At 45.7% G+C, this 17,556-nt stretch overlaps 1 protein-coding gene across 5 annotated transcripts in view; it reads left to right on the forward strand.

Moving 5' to 3' along the window:
• Positions 1 to 17,556, forward strand: part of TRIM33 (tripartite motif containing 33) — a 157,150-nt gene that overhangs the window by 30,129 nt on the left and 109,465 nt on the right. For all 5 annotated transcript variants that reach the window (XM_068269702.1, XM_068269698.1, XM_068269700.1 and 2 more), the window contains exon 2: positions 11,204 to 11,322. In XM_068269702.1, coding sequence (XP_068125803.1) covers positions 11,204 to 11,322 — 119 coding nt within the window. The remainder of the gene's footprint in view (positions 1 to 11,203; positions 11,323 to 17,556) is intronic.

Here is a 17,556-nt window from a genome sequence, read left to right on the forward strand (position 1 = left end):
CCAAGCGAGCTTTTGTGTGCCTTATCTGGAGAAGTGGTTTCCTCCTTATTCTGCAATAGTGGAACCCAGCAGTGTGCAGTGTCCGTTGGATTGTCTGCCTTGAGACATCGCCACCACAGAGCCCAAATTCACCAGGATGGCCTTGGTGGTGATCCTTTGATTCTGTATCACCTCTCACTATCCTCCTGGCCAGCACTGGTGTAACTTTTGGCTTCTGACCATGTCCTCCATAGTGCAGAACATCTTGTATTTTTTAACCACTTTAGGATCCTTGGTATGCATACCACGCCCCTTTAAACTACACATGCGGATCAGGGGGGTAGATATGCGTACTGCTGCCTTATCGTCGCGTTCACGATCCCCGCGCTGTTTATCGGCTATCCACCGTCGCAGCCCCCTTCATCTGTGATCAAGATGTGAGAATCTTTTGATACTCAGTCCCGATCACCGTTCCCGTGTCTTCGGAGAACTTGTAAATGTCATACTCTCAGACCAGACACTTCAGTGTTCAGCCCTGTTCTATTAATAGAAACACGGTCTCAGTAGCACCATCTTGTGACCAAAAAGTAAAATACACCTATTTATGCCACTATACTGTTTTACATAGAAAGTTTATTATTTATTTTATTACTTTTAACCCCTTCCAACCCTGCCCCACAGTTATAGAAATAAAACACTTGTTAAAAAAAAAAATTACAACATTTAATTTTTTTTACATAAATAGTTACCTTAGGGACTTTTCTAATACGGATGTCATGAGAGTATATCACTGTTAATTTTGCAAAAAAAAGTTCTTGTAATAAGTGAAAAAGTATTAAAAATCCCTAAATGGAAAAATGCTCCTTTCTTTCCAGATAAAATATTATCACCATACATTGTACTAGGGACACAATTTAAATGTTGTAATAACCAGACAAATGGGCAAATGTATGGGTTTTATGTACCAAAGCACATTTTATTTTAAAACTTTAATGGCTGAAAACTGAGATTTTTTTTCTCCTTATTATTCCTTTTACAATGCATATAAAATAAAATCATAGCAAAAACTACCACCCGAACAAAGCATAATTTGTGGCGAAAAAAACCTAATATATAGATCATTTCAGTGTGATAAGTAACAATAAAGTTATCGCTGAATGAATGGGAGGAGCGCTGAAATGTGAAAGTTGTTTTGGTTTTTAAGGGGAAAAAAACCTGTGATCCTAAAGTGGTTGATGATACTTTGCACTGTAGCCACTGGAACTGGAAAACATTTAGAAATGTCCTTGTAACCCTGACTTATGAGCAGCCACAATGCGCAGCCCCATGTCCTCACTGAGCTTCTTAGCCATGACTGTCCATAAACCAACTGCAGAGAGCTGCGGTTTTTCACCTATTGAATTGATTAAAACAGCTGTTCCCAATTAATCAGGGTAATTAGGATGCCTTGGAACAGTTTGGACTATTTTGAATATAGAACTTTGGATTTTCCCACAGACACTGACAATTTGTAAAGGGATAATTTTGGACTGGACACTTCCCCCCCCCCCCCCCCCCCTCAAATTTAAAAACTGAGAAATGTTTTTTTTCCCCCCACAATAATGCCTTTTGTACATAGTCTTATCTTTTGGGAGAAACCTATGTCATGTCCCATCAAAAAACTGCTTGCTGTTTGAATAAAAGTAACTTTAAAGAAAACATGTAACGGCAAAAAGTCCCCTGGGGGGTACTCACCTCGGGAAGGGGAAGCCTCAGGGTCGCAATGAGGCTTCCCACGCCGCTGTCTGTCCCTCGGGGGTCTCGCTGCAGCCCTCCGAACAGCGGGGATGTAAATATTTACTTTCCCGGCTCCTGCGCAGGCGCTGTGGCAGCTGTCGGCTCCGAAGTAGGCAGAAATACCCGCTCGCCATTGGGTCTGCTCTACTGCGCAGGCGCAAGTCTCCGGCGCCTGTGCAGTAGAGCTGACCTGACTGAAATCTGGTATTTCCGCCTACTTCGGAGCCGAAAGCCACAACAGCGCCCCGCTGGAGCCTGCAAAGGTAAATATTGAACAGGCTGTCGGGTCTGTCGGGCGGCTGTTTGGAGGGCTGCAGTGAGACCCCCGTGGGACAGAGGACGGCATGGGAAGCCTCATTGGGACCCTGAGGCTTCCCCCACCCGAGGTGAGTACCCCCAGTGGAACTTTTTGATCTTACAGAGTCTCTTTAAGCCAAAATTTGCCAGGGGTATGATTAATTATGGGCAGCACTGTATATGCATGCCTCCCACTGCCACCTACAAACGCCCAATGGTTCAGTGGCGAGATGCTACTCTATAGATCAGTAAAATTTCCTTTTAACAAGATTCATACTTTATGATGCACCTGATCTTTGTATAGTCAAATTTATAATTGCAGACTTGCTACTCTGATTTTGCATGCACACAGAAGGTACACTATGCTCACATACCCCTGCATACACACAGTCTTCGTTCCAAGCTTCCCTTCACCTCCCCACGCAAATAAAAATTATTCTTTTAAAGTGGAGCTGTCAGCCATACTATCTCAGAAAAACCACATAAGTAGATAAATACATGCTCTACTTACATAATATTATGTATTGCACTGTCCACATTTTGATTTTAGTGATTTTTTTTTTTTTTTTTTTTTAAACTCAGGATTTTATATTTTGTCTATCTTGAAGCTAATCCTGACATCTCCTCCCTTACTGTCTGTGCATCATTAGTGATGGACTCACGGATAGAAAAATAGTCAAATCCATGATTCTAATGAGGCTTAATTGCCTCAGGTGTGCGTCTGGGAGAGAGGGGGTTAATTGCCCACCAGCCCGCTGCTTCTATACGTATCAGACTCGGACGCCTCCAATGGGATGCGTTCCATGACTCAATACCGCACACTTCCTCCTTCGGCCAGAAGGAGGAAGTGCGTGGTATTGAGTCGTGAAATGCATCCCATTGACCGCGTCAGTCTGTGATACGCATAGAAGCGGCGGGCATGTGGGTACTTAACCCCCTCTCTCCCAGCTGCACACCTGAGGCAATTAAGCCTCATTGGAATCACGGATTCGACTACTTTTCTATCCGTGAGTCCATCACTATGTATTATTGCCCGCCCTCCTCCCAGTCTTCGGGCATTCCCACCAAGCACTGCAGTAGAAAGTGCATTGAGAAATATTGGCCAATCAGAGAGGAACAGAGGTGTGGAAGAGGAAAACAAGAGGGAAAGAGGCTTCAGCCAATCAGGCTATAGTTAAGTCTGAGGGGAAAGTAAAGAAGAAAAAAAAGAAAACCCAGCATGCCCTGCAACTTCCTTTGTGCAGAAGATGTATCAAATAAGAGCCAGGAGAACTGGGGAATGTTTTATGTACAAGAAAAATGAGTGATTTTTAACTTTTGGATTGCCTGGTTAGCAGCCTTATTACTTGTTTACCAGATACAAATAAAAAATAGATTTTTGATTTTATCCCCGACAGTTACTCTTTAACATACAGTACCGCCTAGAGTCTGGAGCTTTTCCTCCTCTACCTCACTGACAAATGCAGCTATCTTAGCAGAAATGGGCCCCTATTCAGTTAACTTTTTCTCCTAAATTTTCTCCTAGGTGAATGTTTCACACCTCAGTAAAATGCCTGTTAAAGGAGTTGTCAGGCATATTTTAATAAAATAAACGCTACTTACCGGGGGCTTCCTCCAGCCCCAAGCTCCCAGGACCTCCCTTGCCGCAGCTCTGCCCACAGCCGTTTGCCGGAGCTCCGACTCGATCCCCGGCGATGACGTCAGAGCGACCTGGAGGTCGCTCTGTACTGCGCCTGCGCGATCGGCGCTGTCAATCACTGCCACGTGGGCCGGAGTGGACTGCGCAGGCGCAGTAGTTCTGCACCTGCGCAGTCTGCTTCGGCCCACGTGGCGGTGGTTAATAGCGCCGATCGCGCAGTACAGTGCAACCTCCAGGTCGCTCTGACGCCATCGCCGGGGACTGGGTCGGAGCCCCAGCAAACGGCTGCGGGCAGAGCTGCGGCAAGGAAGGTCCTGGGAGCTTGGGGCTGGAGGAAGCCCCCGGTAAGTAGCGTTTATTTTCTTAAAATATGCCTGACAACTCCTTTAACCCTCCTGGCGTTTAATTGGTTTTGCCACAGTGTTCTCCCCAGGCTCTTTTAGCCGGGTGCTCCACCCGGCTAGTTTTGTTGACCACCCGACTGTCATCGGCTCACCTTCTCCTCTGCTGTATGCAGAGAAGCGCCGGTCCTGCATTCTGTTATCACGCCCCATCCGGCTACTTTTTCATGCCACCCGGCTGGAAAAAATGTATGGGGAGAACACTGTGCCATATAGGCAAAAATCCTTTTTTTTTTTTTTTTTTTATTTCATGTAAAGCTACCAGAGTGGTAGCTACATGAAACACCACTAGAGGGGGCATGTGTCCCTCTAGTGCGATCGTCGCCGGCGTCCCTCTAGTGCGATCGTCGCCGGCATCAATAGCAAACAGGGGAACGCGTATATAACGCGCTCCCCTCTTTGGCTTCTCCTGTCGCCATGGCGATGATCGGAATGACGTCATGGACGTCAGCCGACGTCGTGACGTCAGGCGCCTCCGATCCAGCCCATAGCGCTGCCCGGAAATCATTGGTCAGGCCGGGCTCTGGCGGGGGGGGGGCCTCTTGCGCTGCTGCGTGCGGGCGATCGCCGCAGAGGCGGCGGCGATCAAGCTGTACGCGCGGTTAGCAAAGTGCTAGCTGCGCGTACAGCATTTTAAATGGAGCAAATCGCCCCACCAGGGGCTGAGATATCTTCCTGCGCGGCATAGCCCGAGCTCAGCTCGGGCTTACCGCCAGGAAGGTTAAGCCACTAGCAAGCATGAAAATATTTAGAATAATTTTGATGGTACTTTTTTTCACCAACTTTTTGGTACTTTCTATATTGCATAGTGCTGGAAATTTATTTTTAAGTGAACCCGAGGTGAGAGTGATATGGAGGCTGCCATATTTATACCCTTACAAGCAATATTTGTTGCCTGGCTCCCCTGCTGATCCTCTACCTTCTAATGCTGGGCATACATGGCTCGATTTTGCCACTCGATCCATTCCCTGCTCGATTCTGCAGGTGGCTCTCTTCCGCTCGTTTTTCTTATTTTTTTCCATTGTCCTCAATGCAGAATCGAGCTGCGAAACAATCGGGCGGGAGATCGGACATGTCGGAAATTATCGATCGAGCCATCTTAATGACTCAGAATCGAGCCATGTATTCCCAGCATTATACTTTCAGCCATAGCCCCTGAACAAGCAGGCGGCAGATCAGATGTTTCTGACAAGATTAGCTGCATGCTTGTTTCTGGTCAGATTCAAACACTACTGCAGCCTAATAGATCAGCAGGGCTGCCAGGCAACTGGTAATGTTTAAAAGGAAATAAATATGGCAGCCTCCATATTCTTCTCACTTCAGTTGTTCTTTAACTATTTGACATTCCTGGACGTGAAACTCACGTCCAGGAAGCCATGTGCGCTCCTGCGCGTTCCCGCGGCCGATGGCGCGCGTGCACGCAGCCCGCGGTTTGGTAGCCAGCGAATCAGTGAATCGGGCAACGGTGCCCGATCACTGATTCCTCTCCCCCGCAGAAAAAGCGACAGCTTCTCTCGGAAGCCTAGCTTTTTCTGCTTCCTATTTCCCCTACATCGCTCTAAGCGTACGTGTTACGCTTAGAATGACGTCACTGTAAACAAACTCATAGCTGCCATCTTGTGGCCAAAAAGTAAACTACAGCTAAATGTTAAATAAAAATAAAAATACACATATTTACTAAAACAAATACAATTTAAATCCCACCCTCCCAAAAATACCCACATAAAATGTTTAATTGAAAAAAAAAACAAAAAAAATTACAATTAAAAAAAAACAAAAAAAAAAAACACAAATTTACCTAAGGGTCTAAACTTTTTAAATATCTATGTAAAGATGAAATATTTCAATTTTTTTTTTTAATTATAAGCTTGTAAATAGTGATGAATGCAAACCGGAAAAAATGCACTTTTATTTCCAAATAAAATATTGTCGCCATACATTGTGATAGGGACGTAATTTAAACGGTGTAATAACCGGGACAAATGGGCATATACAATACGTGAGTTTTAATTATGGAGGCATGTTTTATTTTAAAACTATAATTGCCGAAAAGTGAGAAATAATGATTTTTTGCTGTTTTTTTCTTATTCTTCCTTTTAAAATGCATTTACAGTAAAGTGGCTCTTAGTAAAATGTACCCCCCAAAGAAAGCCTAATTGGTGGTGGAAAAAACAAGATATAGATCAGTTCATTGTGATAAGTAGTAATAAAGTTATAGGCTAATGAATGGGAGGTGAACATTGCTCGGATGCATAAAGTGAAAAACGACTGAATGCGAACTGGTTAACAGTCATAATTGTGCAGCTTCCCATCTCCCATCTGGCATTTTCCCTCTTCTCAAGATCTCGCTGCCGATCTGGGACCATGATTGCAGTGAACTGATTGAGTGTTTACATCGAATTGAATCGAATCCTGATCGGACATGTCGGATTTAATCGGATCGTAAATAGAATCGTAATAGAATCGCACAAAGAATCATATCGTGTAGATGGGGCTTTATGCCAGGAATACACGGATGTTTCCGCGGCTCGATTATGCCGCCGGATCGATTCCCGCTCATCCCCGCGGGCGATTCTCTTATCTTCTACTCGGTTTCCTTATCTTTTTCTATTGTCCCGCCCGCGGTATCGAGCGCGGAATCGATCCGGCGGGTGATCGGACATGTCGGAAATGATCAATCGAGCCAGATCGTGCCGCGGAAACGCACCGTGTATTCCCGGCATAACAGAAAATCTTACTGAAAATTGTATGGTGTGTACTAGGCATTATGCTGCAATCTTACAACTTAGGATCAATAAGGGGAGGAGCCTGTGAGCAATCTGTAGTGAAGGAAGGCTGATGGCACCTGTAAAAAACACTGCTACAATTTACAAAGTCCAAGCAGAACCAGGTTGTGCTCATGTCTTGCGAAAGAAAGCAGTTTCAAAAGCATAGGGAGAAAGAAAGGCTGGGAACATAATGCAGCGAGAAAAGGAAGGCCTTACTACAGCCTTTTTATGCCAGATTAGTGTTTCTATGGAGTTGTGACTGAAACTCAAGTTCCAGTGTGGTGTCATTCCGTGCTTCTCAAGATGTGCTTCTCCAGCATATCGCACTTGTGAAATATGATTCTCCTAATTTTTGAGGGTGGGATCTGTGACCTTTTCTCACAGCAGCTGTTTGTCGGCTGCTGGCGACCACTTTGCACATGCAACACGATTTGCATCAAGATTTAGAACATGAATTTTGACTTTTCAATATAATCACACTCTCATTAAATATTACTCTTTGCAAGAACTGCTGCTCTAATTGAGCAGATATCTGCAAGAGCTCACTGTACTACTTGATGACGTTGAGTAGCGCAAGGTGTCATTGCACCAGCATTTGTTCTTATGCTTTTGAGACATGCATGGACCACTGGTGGCTGCTGCCCAATAACATATTCGCCACTTCCACTGGTGACTGCCGCTCGGTAGGTGTGCATTCACATACGTTGTTTTGCACTGCATTGCTGCATGTGAATGCTCTGCCCATACTACTGTTAGAACACATTCACATGTCTATTGTAATGAATCACATTATCCTACTTCGCTCTCTGTGGTGTGTTTCTGGGTCGAAAACGCACATTTTGCATGGCATTATTCATGCTATGAAACCCTGGTTGGTGTGTTATGCCCATGTTTTGTAGCACAGACATCATGGAATGCATAGGGCAGCACGGTGGCATAGTGGTTAGTGCTCTCGCCTTGCAGCGCTAGGGCCCCGGTTCGAATCCCAGCTAGGTCAACATCTGCAAGGAGTTGGTATGTTCTCCATGTGTCTGTGTGGGTTTCCTCCCACATCCCAAAAACATAGATAAGTTATTTGGCCCGAGACTATGGTACATGCACTACACAATACATAGACCTATGACTATAGTGTAAGCCCCTCTGAGGGACAGTGACAAGACAATATACTCTGTACAGCACTGTGTAATATGTCAGCGCTATATAAATACTTAAATAAATAAAATAAACATAGCCCCTTATGCAGTTCACTTTATCTCCAAAGTTTTCTCCTACGTGATATTTTCAAACTTATCAATACGATGCCTTTTAAACCACCAGAAGGCAAGAAAATGTGTAAAATAATTGTGATAGTATTTAACTTTGACCTATTCACTGTATGAAAGCTTAGAAGACCTGGACATGAATAGTGTATTTTTTTTTTTCTAACAAACGTGCGTATGACTGTAATATATCTCTGAGGGATTAGATAAATAAAGGCAACTGTAGACTTTGTATCCCGTTAGGCCCACTTATAACTTACACTACTGATGGGTTTCCTCATTGGAAGTACTTTTAATTAAATTGATTGTCAAAACATTCTAGAGGTATTTAAAGAAGTTTGAACAACAAAGGGATTTATATATATATATATATATACGCACGCATATGTATGTATATACGCATATGTTTATGTATGTGTGTGTATGTATGTCCCACCTTTTACATAGATTTTCCAGGGTTCAGGGCGACAATCTATTTATCAGCAAGCCCAGAGGCGTGTCACAGACTTACGCCTCAATTCACTAAGCATTACTGCATTCGGTAATACAGTAAACGGCTGTTTTTACCGATCACCTTGCCAAATTCTAGTTCACTAAACCGATTATCGCACTGAAAAATCAGACTAGTGAGATAAATTAACAACTTGTGTGGTAGATACCGCTAGAGATGTTAACCATTTAAGGATGACGCTAATTAAAAATCTACACTGTTTTGATGCTGATTTGGCTGGCTGGGCGTAGATTTCAACTCCCCGACGCCGTGTATTCTCACCGCTCTCGTTGCGCCTGCCGATCTCACTGCTTTCTCCCCGCTGCAGCTCACTTACTCTGCTCTCTATAATGGCAGAGCCCTGTGAGCAGGGCACCCCACACTGGGAAGGCACATTATTTAATGTAGGGCGGGGATGGGGGCTGGTCAGTGCAGGAGGCTTGGATGCTGCAATATTGGTAAGCTCCCCTCCAGAAGCTAACTCGTTTAACCACTTAAGGACCAGGGGATATTGCAGTGATCGGTGCTGCGTGGGCTCTACAGCCCGCAGCACCGATCACGTATGTGCCAGGGCGATCAGACTTCCCCCCCCCCTTTTTTTTCCCACTAGGGGGATGTCCTGCTGGGGGGGTCTGATCGCCGCCGGCTACCCACACTTTCCAAGGGGGCTCTTCAAAGCCCCCCTCCGCAGCGCTTTCCGCCCTCCCCGGCTTTCCCTCCCTCTCCCTTACCCTGTGAGCGGCGCAGGACGGAGTTCCATCCTGCGCCGGATAGGTTAGGCTTCTACCTATCAGATGACGGCGATCCTCGGCCAATCAGAGTCCTGGGATCGCCGATCTACGTCACGGCGCTGCTGCGCAGCAGCGCCGTGTGATGTAAACAGCGGGGATTTCTTCCCCGGATGTTTACATTATGCGTGCGAGCCGCGATCGGCGGCTCGCACACTGTTCACGGAGGCAGTCTCTGTGAACTAGCATGGCAAGGCCGCTCGATCGAGCGGCCGTTTCCATGCTATACCACTAACGATACGCCAACGCCTATCGGCATTAGGCGGTCGTTAAATGGTTAAAGATAGTACCATCACCATAATGCGATGTGTACTCACTGGAAAAGTTGAAATCCTAAAACTGACAACCCACGGAACGATAAGTTCAGGGATCTCTGCTGTCAAACGATCCTTCTCTGATCTATCTTTCAACATTGTATTCTGAGGGACACAAACAATCGTTGAAATGACAACGATGAAACGTTTGTAAAGTGCTTTTCTACCTTAGAACCCAAAGTGCATAAAGCTAAACAGGTGGCTTTTCAGTTTTGATTTAAACGTGGTCAGGGTTGGAGCTGTCTTAAGTTTGGCAATGCATTCCACAGGGTTATGGGCAGCATGACAGAAAGCTCTGGCTCCAAAAGTTTTTAGTTCAACTCTGAGGGTGGTCAGGTTATTAGATCCTTTTGATCTGAGGTTGTCGGAGGTGTGACACAGTTGCAACAAATCCTTAACTTATCCAGGGCCTAGGTCATGTATGGAATTGAATATTAGCATGTTAAGCATTGAATGTTAGCTCTTATTTTTAAAAGGATTCACCATTTTATGGGTAGCCATTGTAGTGTGCAAAGGATTGGTGTTATGTGGCAATTGCAGGGTTGACTTGTTAAAGAGTAACTGTTAGGCATAACATCTAAAATCAATTCTCTATTAGTAGCTGTTCTACATGTAAAATTGATGCTAACCAGGCAACTTAAAAGTTTAAAATCAATGTCACCTTTTTCCTAATTGGTTTTTATACCTCATGCCCCCTGGCTCTCATCTGGTACACAGACGAGAAGTTGCGTCACGTGCTAATTCAGCCTTGATTGGCTGAAGTCTGTTACTCGTTTCCCCCGTTTGTGTGTGTTGGTGGTAGTCCCTGACTTCTTACGTTAGTTGGTTGTTTTAGAAACCATGTATACACTTTAACCACTTGCCGACCGCGCACACATAACGCGTGTTGGCAAAGTGGCAGCTGCAGGACCAGCGACGCAGTTCTGCGTCGCCGGCTGCAGGCTAATTAATCAGGAAGCAGCCGCTCACGCGAGCGGCTGCTTCCTGCAGGCTAAGTGTAAACACAAGCGGAAATAATCCGCTTTGTTTACATTTGTACAACGCTGCTAACAGTAGCAGTGTTGTACCAGATCAGCGATCCCCGGCCAATCAGCGGCCCGGGATCGCTGTCACATGACAGGCGGGAGCCTGTTAGAGGCTGCACAGGACAGATCCGTTCCTGTGCAGCCTCGGATCTCCGGGGAAGGGAGGGGGGGAATTTCGCCGCGGAGGGGGGCTTTGAGGTGCGCCCCCCCGCAACACCCAGGCAGGCAGGAGCGACCAGACCCCCCCAGCACATCATCCACCTAGTGGGGAAAAAAGGGGGGCGATCTGGTCGCTCTGCCTGGTATTTGATCTGTGCTGGGGACTGCACATCCCACCCAGCACAGATCAGCTAAAACAGCGCTGGTCCTTAAGGGGGGTGGGGGGGGGTAAAGGCTGGGTCATCAAGTGGTTAAGCAATATTTCAGTATTGATGCACTAAGAATATTTTTTTTTCTTTTGTTTCTAGTTGGAGTAATTCGGTGTCCTGTTTGCAGACAAGAATGCAGACAGATAGATCTAGTGGATAACTATTTTGTGAAAGACACTTCAGAATCGCCAAGCAGCACTGATGAAAAGTCTGAGCAGGTAGGTCACTGTACATTACATTAATTGTCAAGTCTTTGTGGCTGGAGACTCCATGGCACATCTGTTAAGGGGCCCATACACCTAACGATTTTTCCACCGATATACAGCAGATTCAATCACTGTGATCGAATCTGCTGTGAAATAGTTGCGCAAACGCTGACAGAACGATAGATTTCCGTCCAAAATCAATCATTCCCGTTGATGCGTCCATGCGGAAGATTTTTCTCGATCGCCAGCGGATCCAGAGTGCGTCGATAGCGGCGTTTGAATGCCCGACGACCAGCGCTAGCGGCAATACATTACCTGCTCCGGCCGGCGGGTATCCCCGCTGTCACCGATGTATTCTTCTCCGCTGGATTCCGGTTGGGCTGTCCCGGCAGGAAGTTTAAACAGTAGAACGCCCAGTAGACTATTTTCTACTATTTTCCATTAAGTGGAATGACTGATTTCAAATTATTTTGACAACTTTCTAAATTCCTTAACAGATTAATAAACTGGTAAGATAAGACCTCAGACAGCTCTTTTGATATCACCATCCTGTTCTACCTCACCTCAACAGTCAGGACTACACTAAACCCAATATAACATACCTTCTTCAAAATTTTGAATAACCATGTTCTAAACATGAGCACCTGATGTGGCAAAAGCTTCCTCCAAACTATATACATTTGGTCATTAAAAGTATTACCTGAACCAACGTTTGATGTCAGCATATCTGTTCCATGACCAACACTGGACCATACTTAACTTACTTTACCTATATGTTATTTGAGCCATTATATACATGGGAATACATGTGGTGGTTTCATGATTTGTGCTACATTAGAAATTGCATTTTTGTAGAAATACAGGTTTCATTGTTTATACAACCATATATCCATGGCTATAGTTTCAGAAATTTGTATCTTTCTAGCTAAGGCAAACACTGGGGTTGCTGTCACAGAACCACTAGTGGTCGGAACGCAAATTGCCTTCCAATCGGTTTCAGCACACAGACCATGCAAGCCAGGGCTGTGGAGTTGGAGTCGGGGCGATTTTGGGTACCCGGAGTCGGGGCGATTTTGGGTACCCGGAGTCGGGGCGATTTTGGGTACCCGGAGTCGGGGCGATTTTGGGTACCCGGAGTCGGGGCGATTTTGGGTACCCGGAGTCGGGGCGATTTTGGGTACCCGGAGTCGGGGCGATTTTGGGTACCCGGAGTCGGGGCGATTTTGGGTACCCGGAGTCGGGGCGATTTTGGGTACCCGGAGTCGGGGCGATTTTGGGTACCCGGAGTCGGGGCGATTTTGGGTACCCGGAGTCGGGGCGATTTTGGGTACCCGGAGTCGGGGCGATTTTGGGTACCCGGAGTCGGGGCGATTTTGGGTACCCGGAGTCGGGGCGATTTTGGGTACCCGGAGTCGGGGCGATTTTGGGTACCCGGAGTCGGGGCGATTTTGGGTACCCGGAGTCGGGGCGATTTTGGGTACCCGGAGTCGGGGCGATTTTGGGTACCCGGAGTCGGAGTTGGAGTCGTGGTTTCAGAAACTGAGGAGTTGGAGTCGAAGATTTTTGTACCGACTCCACAGCCCTGATGCAAGCTGTGGTCGTATTCGATGCGCAGAAACCGTCGGAATTTGGGCAGCAGACCGACCAGAACGGAGCCTGTGAGGTTACGGTACTTACAAATTACACACTATTTCATGGTGTAACTGCCACCACTTCTGCTTTCCTGGGCCAGAAGCACCCACTGACTAGCTATTCCTAGACCTGCAAATAAAACGGTTAAAGAGACTCTGAAGCGAGAATAAATCTCGCTTCAGAGCTCATAGTTAGCAGGGGCACGTGTGCCCCTGCTAAACCGCCGCTATCGCGCCACTACACGGGGGTCCCTTCACCCCCAAACCCACCCCCGCAATCGTTGGTCGTAAAATTGGTCGTATATTTAGTCTTCCTGGAGGCAGGGCTAACGGCTGCAGCCCTGCCTCCAGTCGCGTCTATCAGCTGCGCATCGCCGCCTCTCCCCCGCCCCTCTCAGTAAAGGAAGACTGAGAGGGGCGGGGCGGAGATACGCGCTGACAGACGCGCGTGGGGCAGGGCTGCGGCGTTTAGCCCTGCCCCAACCAGGAAGCGCTCCCCCGCTGCACCGAGGGGATTTGGGGGTGAAGGGACCCCCGTTAAGCCGCGGGATAGCGGCGTTTTAGCAGGGGCACACATGCCCCTGCTATCTATGAGGTCTGAAACGAGATTTATTCTCGCTTCAGACTTTCTTTAAACACACTCTATTCTGTCTAGCTAGCGACAATAGTAGCGTCTCTCCAGAAGTCTGAGTTCAGTGTCTGTGTATAGCTGAATAATAGGGTAGCTGGATAAACAAAGGACGTTTGAACGTCGTTTATTAAATATGCAATATAAAAAATTTATATACAGAAAATTATTAAAATCAACAATTATTGAGACATTAGTAGCGCAGTATGAAAAGAGAAGGATAAAATACTTAGGTTCGTGGAAAGATTTACTTTTGTGGGAAAACTTGTTAAGTTTAGTTCAGACAAGATGGCCGCCACTGTTCCTCAGAGTGGCAGCAGCTCTCTCATGAAGGTGGAAAATGGAGGAATGAGGTCCGCCTGCTTGCCATGTGCTTTTGATGAAGCTGGTTTGGGGATGTGGCAATGCCGGCCTCCTCTGAGTTACCAACCAACCACAGGTCAAGTCCTTGGGGTGAGATTTAGGCTTAAACTTCTAAAATGCCGTAACTCGTAAACGGTTCATGTCATATTTAGGTGGATAGCAGATTCATACTTGTCGGAAAATACAGATTAATATATCAGACGTGACTAGTGTAGTTTCTCAGGTTCCTGAGAAGATTCATACCGCAATAACTGGACGAGATATTGCCATGAATTTTATATCCGCACGTTGGGCAGATTTTAACGAATAAGACTATGAATTTCATAGCTGTGCGATATACGGTCTTCGTATACCGACAAGAAATCATACAACGCAAGCATTCAGATCTGCCCTTCATCGGTGCCATGAAGTCTGTGGGAAAGCAGGTTTTGAATAGGCCGCCTGCTGTGAGGTAATTAAAAGTAAACATTCTCCTTGGACACAAGCATTGTCCAAGCTAATTAACAAATCAAAAGACATCCTGCACCTAAGTTATGGCTATCTCTCTGCTGAGAAAAGAGCCCAGATTGACTGCAGATGCTCCTACACAACCAATCCAGATTCTATCGATCTTAATCGCAATCGATTGCGATCGAATGTTCTTCACGGGCGGTTCAAGGACGGGGCTGCGGCCACGCAACCATCCGTCACAGTTGCTATATATGCGAGCAAGCCAAACCTTTGAAGAAGTACTGCAGGAGTACACTGTATTCTGTCCCCCCCCACCCCGCTCCTGTAAACAGAGTGACGGCAGTAACTATTTATCGCCCGCCGCCCCCTCCTCTAATCCACTCTCCTTTTAGGGCACCCGCCTACCTTTCTTTCCCCGTTTCATAGTCTCAATTGCATAGATAACCACAGCATGAGTTATACTACATGTTCAACGGCTGGGCTCTTTGTCCTCTGATCTCCTCTTCTCTTATGCTGGCGAATGGGAAGTTGCGTCTCTCCAGCTCCCGTTGTCATGTGACATCAGGGGTCCAGTCGGGCACCCTGGTGGGAGAGTGTATCGAAGGAGGGGAAGAAAATATTTGCCATGTTTTTTTATTTTTTTTGTTCGAAGGTATCCTATAACCACTTGAGGACCACAGTGGTAAACCCCCCTAAAGACTAGGCACATTTTAACTAAAATGGCCACTGCAGCTTTAAGGCCAATCTGCAGGATCGCACAAAACAGGGTTTTTTTTTCTTTTCTTTTTTTTTTTTTTTATAATTATCTGCGTTTTTTTTAAACAAAATGTTTTTTTTTTTGTTTGTTTGTTATTCCCTCCCTCCCTGCACCCAGCCAATCATGCGATCGGCTGTCATAGGCTTCTGCCTCGGAGAGCCGATCGCTCTCTTGTCCCCCAGGGGGACAGCCGTGTCACACGGCTGTCCCCAGTACAGCGCTGCTGCTAATTGCAGCGCTGTACTATGTAAATAGACGGCGTTCACGCCGTCTAACGGTCTCCCGAGCGGCAATCGCCGCACGGAGACTGAGGGGACTGAGCTCCGCCCCCAAGCAGGAGATGCGCGCGCAGCCTGCGCCCAATCTCCTGCAAATCAGAGCCCCAGGACTTGACGCCAATCTGCGTTAGGCGGTCCTGGGGCTGCCGCCACGGCCACGCCCATTGGCGTTAGCCGGTCGGCAAGTAAAGTGTACCAGAGATGACCTGACATGATGAAATAGACGTGCATATACAGTGGCAAGCATACACACACTTTTGCTGTGCTCCCTTTCTTTTTTTTCCTGCCTGAAAGAGTTTATAATTGGCTATGGAACTGGCAGTTTTTCTCCAGTTAGGACCCAGTCTGCTCACTGATAAATTACAGCTATAAAACACTTTCCTAAGCAGATACCTGGACCTTTTTACTGTGTGAGAAAAAGGTCAATAGTTCATGCATTTTCACACTGGTACTCCTGAGACACTGTGATTGAGCAGAGACTATAAAACATTAAATCTGCTCTGTAAATGTTTATACATAAAATAAAACCTTGAGATATCGAAGAGTCATTTTTAGGAGTAGGACAGATCCAATTGTTTCTCATTAGTTTATTTTCATCTTTGGTTCACTTTAAGTGCAGCAAATAACACTCCTGGACCCCACTTGCATCTATGGGACTGCTTATGAATGAGTATTTAAAAAAAAAAAGAGAGAAAAAAAAAAAAGCCATGTTAAGCAGGTCAAATATTTGGGTTGACACACCAGGGGCAGGGCTGTGGCGTCTGAGTCGGGGCAATTTTGGGTGCCTGGAGCCAGGAAAAAATGCTCCGACTCCTAATGAATTTAAACTGTAATTAAAATAGAAGATATGATATAATTTATACATACAGTAATAGCTGTGCTTAGTCCACAAAATGAAATAAACCAATTAAAATTAGTTACTTGTGCTGCTAAAGTCAGATATACACATCTGATTGTGATTTTATATATGTGTACAAAGGATTCTCTTTTATATACTAAATAACATCTATGCTGTAAGAATAAATCCTGATGTGTAGCCGTGTCACTAATATAGATGGTCAATGAGATGGAAATAATTCTGCGTTGATTCTGATTTATGCAAATGTACGCAATCTTTGCTCATGAAATCAAATAATTTGATATGTTGTTAAAATTTGGTTTGGTGACTACAAATTAAATGGTACCTGAGAAGGATGAAAAGAGAATTTTTTTTATACATACAGTGGAGGAAATAATAATTTGACCCCTCACTGATTTTGTAAGTTTGTCCAATGACAAAGAAATGAAAAGTCTCAGAACAGTATCATTTCAATAGTAGGTTTATTTCAACAGTGGCAGATAGCACATCAAAAGGAAAATCAAAAAAATAACCTTAAATAAAAGATAGCAACTGATTTGCATTTCATTGAGTGAAATACGGTAAGTTTTTGAACCCTCTAACAATAAAAGACTTAATACTTAGTGGAAAAACCCTTGTTTGCAAGCACAGAGGTCAAACGTTTCTTGTAATTGATGACCAAGTTTGCACACATTTTAGGAGAAATGTTGGTCCACTCCTCTTTGCAGATCATCTCTAAATCCCAAAGGTTTCGAGGCGGTCTCTGTGCAACTCTGAGCTTGAGCTCCCTCCATAGGTTTTCTATTGGATTAAGGTCCGGAGACTGACTAGGCCACTCCATGACCTTAATATGCTTCTTCTTGAGCCACTCCTTTGTTGCCTTTACTGTATGTTTTGGGTCATTGTCGTGCTGGAACACCCATCCACGACCCATTTTCAGTTTCCTGGCAGAGGGAAGGAGGTTGTCGTTCAGGATTTCACGATACATGGCTCCGTCCATTTTCCCGTTAATGCGATTAAGTTGTCCTGTGCCCTTAGGAGAAAAACACCCCCAAAGCAAAATGTTTCCACCCCCATGCTTGACGGTGGGGACGGTGTTTTGGGGGTCATAGGCAGCATTTTTTTTCCTCCAAACACAGCGAGTTGAGTTAATGCCAAAGAGCTCTATTTTGGTCTCATCAGACCACAGCACCTTCTCCCAGTCACTCACAGAATCATTCAGGTGTTCATTGGCAAACTTCAGACGGGCCTGCACATGTGCCTTCTTGAGCAGGGGGACCTTGCGAGCCCTGCAGGATTTT

The sequence above is a fragment of the Hyperolius riggenbachi genome, chromosome 2 (assembly GCF_040937935.1).
Source record: "Hyperolius riggenbachi isolate aHypRig1 chromosome 2, aHypRig1.pri, whole genome shotgun sequence".
In the NCBI taxonomy this organism is placed as follows: Eukaryota; Metazoa; Chordata; class Amphibia; order Anura; family Hyperoliidae; genus Hyperolius; species Hyperolius riggenbachi.